This window comes from Castor canadensis, chromosome 2, assembly GCF_047511655.1.
Source record: "Castor canadensis chromosome 2, mCasCan1.hap1v2, whole genome shotgun sequence".
Lineage (NCBI taxonomy): Eukaryota > Metazoa > Chordata > Mammalia > Rodentia > Castoridae > Castor > Castor canadensis.
Genome location: NC_133387.1, coordinates 80,703,364 through 80,720,226, shown reverse-complemented (window position 1 = coordinate 80,720,226; position 16,863 = coordinate 80,703,364). Strand labels below are relative to the sequence as shown.

The window sequence follows — 16,863 nt, the reverse complement described above, 5'->3', positions numbered from 1 at the left end:
GGAATACTCCAGTTGGCTATTATGTCTCTTTAGTCCCCTTCAGTTTGAACAGTTCTTCACTATTACCTTGATGCTCATGACCTTGGCTTTTTTGAAGATTGTAGTCAAGTTATTTGGTCTGATGTCTCTCAATTTTCACTTATTTGATATTTCCTCATGATTAGACTCAGATTGTGAGTCTTTGGCATGCATGCCACAGAGTGAATCTATATTCTCACTGTGTCTTGTCAGGTAGCACAATTCTGATTGGCTCTATTCTTGTGGTGTTCACTTTACACTTGTGGTGTTCAAAAAAGATAGTGTCTTCTAGGCCTCCCTATTGTGAAGTTATTTTTGTTTTCTTTGTTAATTAGTAAATATTTTGAGGTAAGGTACATTGAAGGTATGTCAAAATCCAATTCCTTATCAAACTTTCCATTTATTTATTGTGGTATAGACTATTGGCTTCTTATTTACTTCAAGTGGCTTATAATCTGTTAGTATGATTGTTTGATACTCAAATTGTCTCAGGTATGGCCACTGGAAGTCTTTTCAAGTTGGCTTTGCTGCATTTTGACATATTCTTATTACTCTTCAAATATGTCCTCATTTTCTGTATGAAAAGATTTTGCAGGTTCATCTTATATCATCTCTATGATATCCCTTAAATCAGTCATTTCTCCAAATATCCCTGGCTCCTTTTGGGAAGCATATAGTTGTGAATCTTATTGTTGGCATGGCAGTGGACAGAACTGGGTAGTGTGTGTGTGTGTGTGTGTGTGTGTGTGTGTGCAGTTGTATGCGTACATTTACATCTGTATTTACTTACCTAACTTTTTATGTTTCTTGAAATCCATAAGCCACATTAATACCTTCAACTCCAAGCCAAGGTTACAAGGTTACTTTGTTTCCCTCTTTTCATAACTGTTATCTCCTTCTTCACAAGTGAGAAACTTGGTTCTAATTCTCTCCAATAGATTGATTTATGTGGTTGAGCTCTCTGTGTGCAACCAATCTCCCTTCATAGCTCCTTCCTCTTCCCTGCATGAATACTGTCCTCACCTTGCTCTAGCTGCTTCCTCACATTGAACTTCTCACCTCCTCACATCTGTGCTCCAAAACCCAGCTCTGCCCCTTGTCCCACACTGATGGAGGGCTATCACTCCGAGCACTGCACTGTATCACAATAGCATTCAGTTGAAAGATTAAGGATATTCATTAAGGGATATGTTTTGGATATGATTATTTCTTTTTTTGCTTTATAAATTGGTCTCACTGAGTAAATAAATGCCTAAGAAGCAATACCAAGACAGTAAAGAAGGTAGAAATATGATAGAATCAGGTAAGATAAAGAAAATTCTAGAAAAGGTCTTCAAGTAACTAGATTGTCTTTATAATTGTTTTTTAAGAACTGCATATTTTATGGATCATCTTTCAGTGGAATTCATGATACCTAGATAATGAACTAAAATGTAAAGTTTCTTTAGTACTGGGATGAAAAAATGAGGACCTTTATTTATTTAATAGAAACACAATTATTATAACTGTGTCTTTATAATTATGCATTTTGTTCTGATCATGAAATCATGATCATTGGAAGAAGTTTAGTTGATGTTAAAATTCACATTCTTCTGGACAGAAATAATTTTACACATCAGATTAGGATTATTGTGTGCATGCAGTTTTATATTCTTCTTTTATCCCTTTATCTTATACTGCAAGCTTTTTCTTGGACCATTAAATATTTTCCAACAAATATTTAAGTTCCATTTTTTTTCTGTGACAGGTCTCACTATGTAGCCCAGGCTGGCCTTGAATTTATGATCCTCCTGCCTCAGCTTTCCTGATGCTGGAATTATGGGTATGTAGTACTGTGCCTGTCTACTTCCAATTTTCCACTATCAAAAACAAAGCTGCAATGAACTTTGTGCTTAGCTTTTATTTCCTAATGCTAAATTACCAGATGGAACCATACATTAAAAGATATATATTCTTACATTGTTGATAGGTGTTGTCAAATTGCTTCTTTAACAGATTATACCAATTTTTGCTGAACTATCAAAAATTTATTGGGGAATAATATAACTGATAAGAAAATTATAATACATATAGATGAATGCCTAGCATAAGAAAATGGAAGGAAACTCAGTATGCAATTGTAGAAAAAAAATTCGATGGTAGGGTTTCTGCTCTGGCCAAGATGGAATAACAGGATTTATCCCACCATCTGAAACAAAGAAAGAAAGAAATACATGAGCCAGAAGTTTTCAAGACACTGGATATCAGACAACTAAGGGTAGAGATGACAGAGAACAAGGTGATTGCCCATGTCACTCCCTTGAAAGAAACTCTAGCTAGCAGCACAGGAAGGGTGAACTGAAGTTGAGTCAAACAGACTTCATGAAGCTGAGCGTCTGAGGAGTTTGAGGTGGAGTTTGCAGCACAGAATATGACAGGGGGAAGGAAGGGTGGAGAGAGATAGAGATAGAGATGAGAAAGAGAGAAAAAGAGAGAGAGAGAAAGGGAGAAGAGAGAGGGAGATGGAGAGGGGAAGAGAGGAGAGAGAGAAAGAAAGAGAGAGAGAGAGAGAGAGAGAGAGGGAGAGAGAGAGAAGTGAAAGAGGGAGAACCATAGAATAGTCAATTAAGATATCTGCAGAGGATCCTCCCCTAGTGTTCAATTGAACAGTGCATGCCACAGAAGCCAGACTGAAAAGCCTGGCTGAGTTCTTGAGTAGAGTTTATGGAAGGAACTTGCCTTGGTGGTAGCTGCAGTCTTGCTTAACAAATTAAATGAACATGAATGGAGCAAAATGTTCCCAGGGAATTTAACTGCCTCCCAGAACAAAACTCAAAAGTATTTATAAAAATATAAAAACATCTGGCACCAAAATTGTTAATTTATAATGTGTGGCATCTAGTCAAAATTTTATGCTGGAAAGTACCAAAATAAGACTCATAATAAGGATAAAAATTATGAAATTGAAACCAATCCAGAACTAACAAAACGTAAGAAGTGCTGCATCATTTCACTCATACATGAAATATAAACTAAGTCAAACTCAGAGAAGCAGAGAGAAAAATAGAGGTTGAGAAGATTGAGGACATGTTCGTCAAAGGACACAAAATTTCAGTTAGACAAAAAGAGTAAGTTTAAGAGATCTATTGTGCATCATGGTAAGTATGCTGAATAAACTGTATATTTGGAAACTGCTGAGAGAATAGATGAATCTTAAGTGTTCTCACCATAAAAATAAGCTTATAAGGTAATGTCCGTGTTAAAAAGCTTGATGTTGCCATTTTACAACGTATGTATACATCACAATATTATTGTACATCATAAATATTTACAAGTTTTACTCATCAATTAAAAGTTATCAGTATACCATATACTTAAAAGTCAAGTAATAAGGAAGATATAAAATGACCAATGAAAAATTTCAGAAATGAGTTGGATGGTGGTAGATATGCTTATAAACCCAGCACTTGGGAGGCAGTCAGGAGAATGGTGAGTTTGAGGCCAGCCTGGGCTACATAGCAAGGCCCTATCTCAGGAAACAAAAATAAAACAACCACAAATTTCTATAAATGAAAAATATAATGTCTGAAATAAGAAATAAATGAGATAGGATAAATAATAGATTAGCTATTGAGAAAGAAAAGATCATTGATATTGAAGACAGATATAGAAACTACTCAAAGTAAGTGCAGAAAAAAGAACTAACAAAGTATTGAGCTATGGCACAGCTTCAAGAAGATTAATAAATATGTTGGAAACCCTGAAGGAGAAGAGAGAGACTTGGGTGCCAGAAAAAATTTGAATAAATAATGACCAATACATTTTCCAAATTTAATAAAAATCATAAGCCATGAATCTAAGATTATCGGTAAACTCCAAGCAAAGAGCCATAAGTAGGAAACAATACGAAAGACCATCACAACTTCAAAGTCAGTGACAAAGAGGAAATCTTAAAGCAGTCAACAAGAGTGGGGGAATATTATGTACAGAGGAAAAATGATATGGATAATGAATGATATCTCATTGAAAAATATAGCAAAGAGTGATTTTAATGAAAAAAAACTTGTTGGCCTTAAATTCTATATCCAGGGGAAATATATTTCAAAAGTGAAGGTGAAATAAAGACTTTTTAGGCATATAAAAGAAAATATAATCACCTTCAGGCTCATAATGGAAGATATGTGAAAGATCTGGTGGTTGAAGGAAAATACCACCAGTGGAAATATGTGTCTAGAATATGGAATGACAGACCAGAAAATTAACTACATGAGTAAATACACGTGACTTTATGTATTCATTTAAATTTCTTTGGGAGACAATTGACTAACAATCATAATGCAGTGTTGAGTTTACTACATCTAGAAGGAAATTGATGACACAACAGCAAAAGGCTTAGAGAGAAAATGGAGGCACACTACTATAAATTTTATACACTGCAAGTTCATGTGGTATGTGATTTGAAGGTAGGCTTGGGCAAGAGAAAGATGTATACTATAAATCCCCAAGTAACCATTACAATAATAAAAGTTACAGGCAGGAATATCACTGGCTCCTCCAATGAAAGAGAAAATAGAATAACAAAAATTTTAGTCCCCCAAAAGGCAGAAAAATAGAAAAGTTATATAAAGAATAAATGGGATAGAAACAAAGAATAAATGAGAGATAATCATAGAAAATAATATTGATAGTGATGATAATCATGGAAAATAAAAACAGTATGACTGCCCAACTCAAAATATCATTCACAAAAATTAGAAAATTTAAAATTACTAATTACTGTGCTACTAAAATATATAGAAATATTATATTAAATAGTAAATATTATACCAATAGATCAAAATATAGCAGAATTTGATTGTAAACTTAAAGTGTGAACACGAGGCTGAAACCAAAAGCAGTTTTTTGAGTGGTTCATTAATCAGCCAAGCAAGAAAGTCCTTTATGAATAATTAGTTAATTAAATCAGGTTTTATTGCAGGAGTGGAAGAAATGTTTTCAGCCTGCATAGCTTGTATAAGATTATTACCCATTTAATGAGAGAGCTTGCTTAGAGTTAAAGATATCAGGAACAACATCAATAGTCAATTAAAAAATTAAGTTATTTTGATAGCTGAGCATGGTGGTTCAGATCTGTAATCCCAGCACTTGGGATGTGGGGCTGGAAGATACTGAGATTAAGGCCAGCCTGGGCTACACTAAGAGACATTCTTAAAAATTTATTTTGAATGGTTTGCGGTTCATGATGGTTTGAAGTACATTAATGACACTGCTCTTTTTTTTGAGAGAGACAGTCTTGCTAAGTAGTGAACAGTCTCTGTGGAACAACTATAAATGAGAATATTTTTAAAGAACTTGAGAAAAAACTAAGTACAAACTGAAGCAGAATCTGCTAAGATGTATTACAAGTGGTAGTAATTAAAATATTTGTGGGGAGAAATGACCCAAACATTGTATGCACATATGAATAAAAGAAATAAAAAAATTTGTGAACAGAGAAAAGAAGTAGTTGGATAAATTTTTACAAAGGTTATGAAGATATCAAGTATGAAAACTCAAGTTTATTCATTGTCATTATTCATTAGCATGTATTTTGTGGAAAATAATTGAATTTATCATGGCTTTGGATATTAGCCTTTGATATAGATTTGATAATCTTTCTTAATTAATTCAACATAAAAGTGCAGAGCCAAACAGTAATTATAGGCTAACTTTATACCGTGGTAAGGTTGTTTTAATGATTACTAACATTGTTCAAATCAAAAGTAATGTCAAACTATTTATATACTTCCTTCAAGAAATGAGGTCAGCGTCATCCAGGGAATAATATCCTAGTACAAAATAATCAGTTCTTTGGACTCTTGGAATTAAAAGTAAAATAAATCTTTATGATTTCTTGGGACAAGGTAATTATAGCTCTGATGAGGAGAGCGCTTAGCACTGCCATTGGGTCTGTCAGTGGTGTTTGAAGAGTATACTGTGGTGTCAACAACATACTTTGTTGTGGACAAAAAGGAGGTAAGACCTTTGGTTGATGAGAAGGTTACTAAAATATATAGAAATAATAACATCTTATAATTTTTGTGGAATCTAGTCTACAAAAAAATCTAGAATGGTTTTATACCTTTATTAAAACTATCTGTTGCCCAGAAAATACTGTGTTGACAGATGTACTGGCAATAAGCCATGACCTCCGGCTAAAACAATACCAGTTAAATTGATTGCGTTCACTCAACTATTCCAGTAAACATGTTGTCCTATGATGGCATTTCATGTTTTTATCCTGACTCCCAGAGAACCAGAGCTTCTAAAAAGGGCCAGATGCATATCTTTTTGGTCATTTAAGTTTTCCAACTAAGCTATATTATTATTAAGGAGCTATTTTATGAAAGGTCACCCTGGTATATTTGATAAAACAAAATGTAATTGAATTTATATGATAAAGAAACTGAGATGGAATATAATTTAGTTAAGTTTATGTGATAGAAATATAACCCTCCAAATTATTTCCTGACTTATCTCCAGTCTATAGAGTCTTTGTAAGAAAGGAAGCAGTGAACAAATAGATTGGTAAATAATTCTTTGTTTGGTAGAAAGAGTAGTCATTGAAATTGGATCTGAATTTACTCCTATGTGGCAAAGTGAAGGTTTATGTGAACTGCCTGCTATTAGACTCAGTTTCATTTTAGAAACCTTTACTTTTTAAATTCAGCAAGTTCAAAACCTTCGGAACCCACCCATTTGTTCTTCAGCTATTCCTTCTGATTCAGTGAAAATGGTTTGATTTGCCAAGAAGTTGTTATGGGACCAGCTTCTACTAATTGCAACAAGAAAGTTTCAAGTGATAAAATGGTATTAGTCAGATGCTTATAAAGAATCAAACTGAGTAATATTCTCATTAAATTCTCTCAGTTAGAGACAACACTACTTATTAGAAGCAACAAATGAATGAAAGAAGGTAATGTCAGGCTTCCAATACTAATTTGGTCTTTTGGTTGAAGCAAATGCTTGGTAAGAATGCCTGTTTCTCAAAAGACTTGAAAGGCAGGTAGTAAAAGAAAACTACTAGTGTAGTGAAGAAAAAACATCAGATTTCGTGGAATGGAGTTTTTTTTTTTTTTTTTTTGAGGCAGGGTCTTGTTATATAGAACAGGATAATCGCAAACTCATTCTGTATCCCCAGTTGGCCTTGAACTCACAATCATCCTGTCTGGGACTACAGGTGTGTGCTATGCCTGGGTTGGGGTGGGGATCTGAATGGAATTACAGGAATTAATAATTCTACCTAGGGTTGTAAGCCTCTGGATTCTAAGTGCACTTTTTCAGATAATTCTATTGTGCTATGGAAATGAACATTACACTTTTATTTGACTATTAATGAAATTTTACCCATCAAATTTTTTCCACTTATTCCATAAAAATTGAGCTCATTACTATCTAATGAAATTCCAGAGCCTTGCCTTAGAAATTATCAAAAAGAATCAAGAAGAGATGAAGATGCCCTTCCTGCTTGATCTCTTTCTCTGTCCTAAAGTCAGTTTTTCTAATTGAAATGAATAGATGTGAATATTCATACCTTAACCCGCTTGTTTTGTACTGTAATATATAAATTTGTTCTTGGTAATATATATTGAACAAGGAAGTCTTGCAAAAGTGATAGCAAATAGAATAGTTGTAATTTCCTGTGGAAATCATCTTCAAAAGAAACATGCAATCTTGATGAATTGCTAAATTGATAATTTGTTGCTCTAATAATATTGCTGTAATTGATGTTACTGTATTTCTAAATAGAATAAATACTTTAAAGAATTTTTAGCTGGTTGCTGGTGGTTCATGCGTGTAATCCTAGCTACTCAGGAGGCAGAGACCAGGAGGATTAAGGCTTGAAATCAGCCCAGGGAAATAGTTTGCAAAACCCTATCTTGGAAAAAACCCACCACAAAAAAGAGCTGGTGGAATGATTCAAGTGATAGAGCATCTGCTTAGCAAGCATGAGACCCTGAGTTCAAACCCCAGTACTGCCCAAAACCTTTTTTCATCAGTCAGAGATGGATCACTGATACTTTCCTCTTCTTCTGCGTGCATGATATGAGAAACGGAAAGCCTACAACCCTGCTAATGTTTTTATTTTAACCACGTTTGAAAATCTTTTCTCAATTAATAGTGAGACATTTTGTTTTGTACTTTTCCTCACGTGTTTTATAAAGGGCATTATAGCTAGTATTATTAAAATAGCTGAGAAAAATATCAAATTGTTCTTTTATCTTTTGCACACCACCCTACTCTCCACACTTATGTAAGAATGAATTTGTACACACATTTTTCTGCCTCATGTGCCACTGATTCTGAGTTTGTTGTCTAAACATTTTGCTTATACATAATTTGTGTGTTGTGATTACACATACCTGTTTACCTTCATCTCTATAACAAGGAGTGCAGAATCATTTCCAGAGGCACATGTGACATTGCTTGAACTAAGATGTTAGTCCCTGAAATCATGAAAAATTAAACTTTTTTCTTGCATTAAAAGTTCTGGAGCTGGGCATGGCACATGTTTGTAATCTCAGCACTTGGGAAGCTGAGGCAGGAGGATCATGAGTTCAAGGCCAGCCTGTGCTACATTTCTAGAGCCTGACTCAGGAAAAAAAAATCTAAGATGAGTGTGTTTTCTTTCATTTTGTTACACTTTCTTGTCTGACAGCTTATTTCTGAGTTCTTTTCTCTGACTATATCTTGGTATCTTCTTTAGACCTGTAGTTATCATATTATATGTGCTAAAGCTTCCTTATTTTTGGTTAAAAATACCTGGATCTCAAAGGCTTCCTTGCATCTTTCCCTAAGAGTTTGCTGTTGGCCTGGAGATATACCTGGTTTCCTTAATGATTTGAATCATCTCAGCACAGCTCACATACAGGCACAGACACACGTGTGCAGGTTCACATGTACACACGATATTTAAAAATAAAAACAATGTACACACTCCTTGAATTTGTGCAATATCTATCACTAATGTCGTTGTCAAGTCTCCTGTGCTGTTTTCTTTAGCATCAAACCAGGCAATATCCTAGAGAAAAAGAGAAGGAACATACGGTTATCAAATACACTCTTCTCTGACTTGTGATTTTGCTATAGTAGGTTAGAAGGCATTTACCTGCCTCTAAATTCACCATTTTTGTAACTTCTGCTTCTTATTTCATAAAGATCTGTATTTAGTATAAACCAAAGAATCTAAGCCCAACAGCTTGGACTCATTACTGGGTTACAATATTGTAGAATAATCAGTGATAAAAAATAGTTTTTTAGAACCATTGAGTAATTTGTAATTTTACTTCATAAATACTTTGAGGAGGGAAGATTCTATTTAAATTGTGAAGCAAGGCCAACAAATTTAGAAATGTTTTTAAATCTTTTCACCTCAACTGACTAGTGACAAAAAGTCTACCTCCCTCTTGTTAGGATCCACATAGGTGACATTTTACCTCACACTTCATTCTACCCCTAAATCTTATGAACATTAAGCATGTGAGATGCTAAGGAGCAAGGGCTGTAAAACTCCTGCAGCCAAGAAGCATGTAATCTAAAGAAGACAGGTCAAAATGCGGGCAATAAAAGCATAACATAAGAACCAATCTTACTTCCAGCAGTGAAAAAAGGCAACGCTTCTTGGCCTTTGTCAGCCTGAGGAATTTTGATTTCCTTTTATGAGCTATCGAATGTTTCCTCCCACTCACTCAAACCATTCGTAGCTCTTGTGGATTAAAACCATGTGGAGAATGTCTGAAAAAATGGTTTATTTTTAGTGCGTAAAAAGCAAAGAAACTGTTGATTTACTGCTACCTAGCCAGGGCTCTGAGGCCCAGGTTACACATTGCTGTCAATTAAGGAAACAAAACCAAAATAGATTGAGGGCTGTGCATTAAACATGCAGTTGTGTTAGAGGAAAACTCCAAGGAGGAATATGGCAGGAGCCAGAATGGGTAGGACCCTGGCCCAGTAGCACTGCTCTGTGAACCTCTGCATTAGAAGGGTGTCTCAATGAATTTAGGGTCTGGATAGCCAAAAGCCCATCTTACAAAATCATAATCTGCTCCGCACAGTAGCTACTTTGAAATCTCAACCCCAGCAAGAGCCAAACATATTATAAATATACATCAACAACAATAACTGTGGTACTTTGTAGTATTTGAACTGTAAGTCATTACTTGCTTGTTGTTGTATAGCTCTCTTGCCCAAATTAAGAGACACTGTCTATTTTCTAATCATTTCTAGGTTTCAACATGACATGGAACATGCAAAATATAGAGCAAAAATATAGAAAAAGAATTTAATATTGACTATCACATTCCCAATTCTATAGTAACTCGTTGTTATATACAGCACATAGATTACAAATGTGACTGATCTCAATGTCCCTATGTTCAATCATCAAGGTGTCCAAACTGCTTTTCAACAAGTCAGCAATTGTGTGTGCTAGGAGTTGTTTTTTCTCATAGGTAAGATTTGACAAAACATTTAGCAGATTTTTTAGAACTTGGTGTTGAGTGAAAATTAATTTGCTCTTACTCTTCCTGATGGTAAAGTAATTATAAGATATCAGGTAATTAAAGGCCATCAGGTTTTTTGATACATTTTTCCCCTGCCAATAATTCTGTTACAAATAAAAAAAATATGCTCACACTACTATAAGCGCTTGACATGTATTTTCTCATTTAGTCACCACAACCCTGTGAGGTAGGTACTATGATTATCCACATTTTATAAATGGGTAAAATGAGGTACTGAGAGGTGAAGTGACTTGCTCAAGGCCACATAGCTGGCAAGAGCTGAGGTCAGGATTTGAACTTCTGCAACTGGAGGCCAGAGGTTTAGATCCTCATTACCTTATTCAGCTTCTTATCCAATTGAAGCATCATGGTTGGGTTTCATTACCTATTTCTTTTGTTTCAGGACTTGCTACTCATTCATATCCTTTTGGAAGTAGCTTAAGTCCTATTGAGATCCTTGAAGGGCCACTAACAATGGTATCATCTTATTGTCAAAAGATCCCCTTCCCCCTAGAAGCTCTAGCCTATCTAATTTAGAGGGACATGGGCAAAATTGAACTTCATATCTGTGAAAAAAATCCTACAGCCTCATAGGTCAATATTTACTGCTAAGAAATATGAACTTAACTTTGAAATACAATGAATAATAAATTATTTATAGTCATGGAAGTTAGCAAGAACTAGAACATTCTTTTTTGACTGAAAGGATCTTAAGTAATCACGTAAGGTACAGATTTTATATCTATAAAAGGCCACATCTGATTCTGTAAATACCTTTACCTCAAATGAGATTTCAAAATGGTTATAAAAAGCATTGCAAGCCTCAGCTCGCTTCCTAAGCCTAAACATCTTATCTCAGGACACAAAACTGACAAGAAAAGTTCCATAAAAACACAAAATAGGAGCTTCCCTTACTGTAGGAAAAACAAAACTTGTGAAGACACTTAGAAAGAAAAGGCAAAATATGCCAGACTTTTCCTGCAATTTTAAAAAGCAAATAAAAGAAGCAAAAAGAGGCTTAAGGATGACAAAGGCAAGGATGATAATAGAGTGAAAGGAACTATGGAATTCATGGGGGATTTAATAACATCTCTTAAGTAGCACAGGGTTTCCATGTCTGTCTTTGCTTGTTCTTTGAAGGACAGGTTACAATTTATAGACAAGAGTGTTTTGGTAGCCAAAGGTTACTTTATCCAAGAATGTTACTGTGAGGGTGTACACATGGCTAATTCTAGGGAAGGAATTAACGTCCAGTATTAAGCACCGAAATATTAGATTAACAGCATTCCACTGATTAAACTGACTCATGGCCTCAAGATTCTTCCACTAAAAGCATTCTGTGAACAGAAAAGAAGGTCAAAGTAATGCTTGGAAAACATTAAAGTTTATATTCCTCTGTATAAAAATATCTAAACATTCAGGAAAAAAATTTTAAAAAAATTCTAGAAATATAAATTAAATATCCTTGAACAGGGAAAAACATGAATTTCTGAAGACAAAAACAAACAGAAATTGTCATCAACACGTTAATTGCAGTGTCACCTTCGTAAGAGATCACTAACACGAAAAGTAAGGAGAAATTTATCAGGAGAGATGCACACAGGGATTAAATCGATTTGTGATTCCTCAAGTAGATTTTCATTTTTCTCAAATGTGGAGCAGACATCTGAGATGGGACATCTTGGAACAGAGGGTGTAAGGGCGCCCATTGATGCAGAGCCCCAAGTTGCTTTGCAAAAACCCCAACTTGCTTCACTGTGTTTGGATCTTGTTTTTCCCTAAGACTATGGACTTCAGTTCCACGGCAGCCTGCAGAGTCCTACTCCTGAAAGTCACAAAATGTAAAAACTGAGTTTTTGACAACTCAGCCAGAGTGACAGTAACTCTATTTCTGAAAAGAAATTACTCTGGCAGGAAGCTATTTGCTCCTGCTTGGTGAGCTTTGGTGACAGAAAGTGAGGCAAAGGGCTCCAAATGATTACGGGCTTTCAGGGTAACCCAATCCACCTCAGCCTCATGAAGGAACTTTCGAGGTGCCAATTGGAGACATCCCTGCCATTTGCCCCCAAGACTCACGTTAGAGATCACTGTGTGATCCACCTTATTTTAGTTATTTCTCAGGTATGATTGATCATCTGTATGAGGCAGGCGGATCTGCCAGCTGCCAGCTAGACTGATGTTATCTGAGTTCAGAAGTCTTTCTACGAGGGCAGGGAGACAGTCTGGTATAAGTGAGTGGAGAAATTAAACTGGTCCATGAATGAGAACTCGAGAAATTATCAACAAATTGCCTTCAGATAAATTCCCAAGGTACTGCAGTTCTCACCTCTCCTTTTCAGTTTAATTTGCTCTTCTATTCTGATGGTATGGTACATTCAAAGAAAGATTTATTAAATTGAATGCAAGTGAACCATAAGTCCTTGTTTTCTATATCAAGTATCACAACTTTGTACCTGTTTTTATTAGAAAAATAAGCTGTAAGAATTCTGAGGTCAGATTTTTGCTGCTCAGAACAAAATAAACATGTTTTTCAATGAGCCAAATGAAAGGCCATATCAAAAAATTACTTGAGAAAGAACTAAAAGCTGAAATAATTTACAACCAATTTCCAATAAAATAAAAAAATTCAACTGAACACACTGACCTGATACAACATGGCCTTGAATGCCAAATGTCTTAATCTCATGGTCAAAAATTTCCCTGCTCTGTCATAAAAAACAATCCCTAGAAAAATGAAAGGAAAACCAACATCAATTCTGAACTCTTTTCTATTTCTTTCTGACATTTTTTAACTCAAATACAGAGGATGACATCAAAAAGTAGTCCTTTTTTGATGGGCTGTTTAGTTTACTAAAAGTTTGCCTGTAGGAGACGGGTGCTGGTGGCTCATACCTGTAATCCTAGCTACTTGTGAGGCTGAGATCAGGAGGATCTCAGTTCAAGGCCAGCCCAGAAAAAAAGTTCACAAGATCCTCATCTCCAAATTAACCAGAACAAAATGGACTGGAGGTGTGGATCAAGTTGGTAGAGTGCCTGCTTTGTAAGTGTGAAGTCCTGAATTCAAATCCCGATCCCACCAAAAAGAACCTCCCCCAAAACAAAAAGCAAAAAAACAAAAACAATAAACCCCAAACATTTACCTGCATGAAATAACTGACAAAGCAAATAATATACATAATGACAAATATCATAGAATAAATTTCTGCATTATGCTTTAATGCGGTTTTATTATCATCTTCAAACATCTGAAAAGAAATAGATTTTTCATAGAGGTTTGAGGGAAAGTATAAAAGATACAGGAAAAAAATAAGCCCTAAGTTACCTATATGCATCAGGATTTTCTAAGTGAATTATGAGAAAAAGACTACACATTTCTAGGGGGAAATGTGTACTATTATTTTATCATCTGCATTTAGCACACTTGATTTAAAATTAATTTACTATTAGTTTTCTCCTATTTTGTATGTAAATATAGCAGCCACATAGGTCCTCTGTTATTATTATCATAGTTTACTTTTAATTAAGTCACCAGTTTGAGTCATTATTTCCAATAACCTTTAATAACTCAGGTTTCTTAATATTCCTGTGTTTAGAGTAGTATCTGCAATGTGGGGCCCTTATATGTGCCCCTGGAAATTGATCTTAGAGTTAGTAATCATCTTGACATGAACATTGGTGAAGTATAACTGAAAACCAGGGACACTGAAGACTTAACACAGATCTAGTAAGATCCTTGAGCCAGCCAATTCTTCAGGTTCTTGGCCCAATCCCAAACTCTTACTTTCTTTCCCTGAGCTGGCTGGCAACAAAAAATTGTCATTGTTTCAACTAGTTGAAAGGGGAGCAGTTGTATTTGTCTGTTTTAATGCTTCAATGCTTAAGAATGCTAATACAACACTGGAATCAAAATTAGAAAACAAAGCCATTTCTTTACTGATCTCAGTTAACAAGGCCCCACCAACATTACACAATGAATGTGGTTTATCTCCTGAGAACATGAGTTAACCTTCCTATCAAGGACACCATTCTGGGGGTGACCCATTGAAAGTCCCAATTTCCCTATTGCTCATAAGTGTGCAATAAGTCTGCTCTCTCAGACTATACTTTATTTCAAGTGTTAAAAAGGCTAGCAAATGAGTTGTTCTTACAGTTACCATTTTTGCAAAGACGATGGAAAAAACAGGGTGAACAGATCCATTCAGAACAGAAGCCAATGTTCCCAGAATCACAAAAGGCCATTCAGACTTGCTTAATTAAAAATTTTTCAATAGGGGAACTTTAGGAACACTTGTCTATAAATAAAATACCTTAGTTAAAAATCCCAGCTTGAGAGAGAACATAATGGAGCCTAAAAAAGTTAGCCAATCACAAACAGAACCATAACACAACACATCAAATAAACAGGTTGCAGAGTAAAGTTGAACTTTCCTTAAAAAAATTTCACTTTCTGTGTTTACTAATGATGACCACAAAACATAAAGGAATCATACCCCAAAGTGACTATTTGTCAGTTTTTGGCATTTCACCCAGATGCTATCATTAAAAAAACTACAAATTACCTCACATGTTCTGACAGCAAACAGTCACATAAAAAAAGCAATAGGTTTACTTCTCTTTACTCTTATTAAGCAAGACTTAATATCATACTGTAGTCTAGGACAAAGTCTAGCAAAGAAAAAAGCAAACAAAGTGCAGAAGGTAAAAGTTTTGCTAGGATTTTAAGCTTGAAAGTTTTCCAGTTTCATCATTTATTTACAGAGTACCATTTTTCTAATATCTTGGTTAAAAGCTTGCTTTGGCCTTCTTATTTACAAGCAGAATGGTGCAATATCTAATTAAACTTGCCAAATTTCAGTTTCCTCAACCTTCCAAGGAAGACAATATTAGCTTCCTATCTTACAGGTTTAATTTTAGAATTAAAGTTAACTCAGTATTCGTAAATAATAAGCACCCGATAAATGTCAGCAGACAGTTCTGTTGTGGATGTTATAGAGGAAGGCTAATATTACACAGAATCCTGAGTTTGATACAGAGAAAGCACAATCTGCCAGGACTTCTTGGAATGTGTGCAGGAAGTTAGTGATTGCAGTTGTTGGAGGATAAATATGACATCATGATCTCTCCTTGCTGTTGTCTGAGATAGGTAGTGGACTTACTACAGAAATTCAAAAATATCTTGTGAACAGCTATGTGTTTGATAGTTCATAAGTTAAAACTTCCTCCTGTCATTCACTTGAAAAGTAATATTTATGAACCTAATAAAGAACTCACCAGGAAAGACTACAATATTTCATCATTCTGGCCCGGCTTTGGTCTGGCAACCTTCCTCAAATTCTATTGTTTGGACAAAAGAACTTTGAAAACGCCAATGCCTTTGAGAATCTGTTTTCAGAATGGTGACGTCACAGTTATATTAGTTTGCTTAATAATCTGGCAGTATGGTCTTTCCTGAAGTTTTCTGAAGCTCATTGTTGTAAAAGGCATCACTTTTCAGCTAGGTAACTATAAAAGAATGTATGGAAATTTAAAAAATTATGCATCAACTTTTTGTTGAGTACTAAACATAATGTTTTACAAAATTACTTTTCTTTGTGGTGAAACTAAGGCTTAGCTTGTCTCAGGATATATAAATCCCATAGCCAGGAATGTGGGAAGGCCAGCTTGTTCTTAGAGGGTCATCTATGTTATACAGATCATTTAAAGAAGATGTCCTTTTGCCTCTGGGATAATAATACTAGGTTAAATAGTGTTATCAAGATAGAAAAAAAACAAAATTAACCAAAAGCAAAATGACAAATTTGTGTAAAGTCACAAAAGACACCATGCTACCTAAATATACTATAGGTAATAGCATGTCTTAAGGTAATCCAATATAATATAAACTAGACATTTGCTAAAGAAATAGAAAGGAACATCGGAAAGCCAAAAAGCAAACTGTCTAAAAGAATTAATATTTTACCTAATGTATTTTAGAGCTTTATCGAGCTATAATTTTCATACAATAAACTGCATGTACATAAAAATGTATATTTGGTAAGTTCGGACAGTTACCTGCTGAGACCATCACCGTATCACTGTAGTTATGACAATGCATGTAACCATCACCCCATCCACTTTCTCCTGCTTTTTAGAATCTTGTCTCCCACATCTCTCAATGTCCATTCCTCCTCCTCTTCTCCCCTGCAAGTATTCATATGCTTTCTGTCTCTTTAGATGTTTGTGTTTTCTAGAATTGGTAAATGGAACCAAATGGCATGTGCTCTTTTTCATCTCGCTTCTTTTGCTCAACATAATTATCTTGCAATTTATCCATGTCATTGCACGA

At 35.0% G+C, this 16,863-nt stretch overlaps 1 protein-coding gene across 1 annotated transcript in view; it reads right to left on the bottom strand.

The window, feature by feature from the left end:
• Abcb5 (ATP binding cassette subfamily B member 5) overlaps window positions 1-16,863 on the bottom strand; it is a 103,835-nt gene that overhangs the window by 29,147 nt on the left and 57,825 nt on the right. Inside the window, 4 exon segments of the mRNA XM_074057934.1 lie at window positions 8,862-9,058; window positions 13,183-13,262; window positions 13,666-13,783; window positions 14,687-14,830. Of these exon segments, the coding sequence (XP_073914035.1) occupies window positions 8,862-9,058; window positions 13,183-13,262; window positions 13,666-13,783; window positions 14,687-14,830 (539 nt within the window).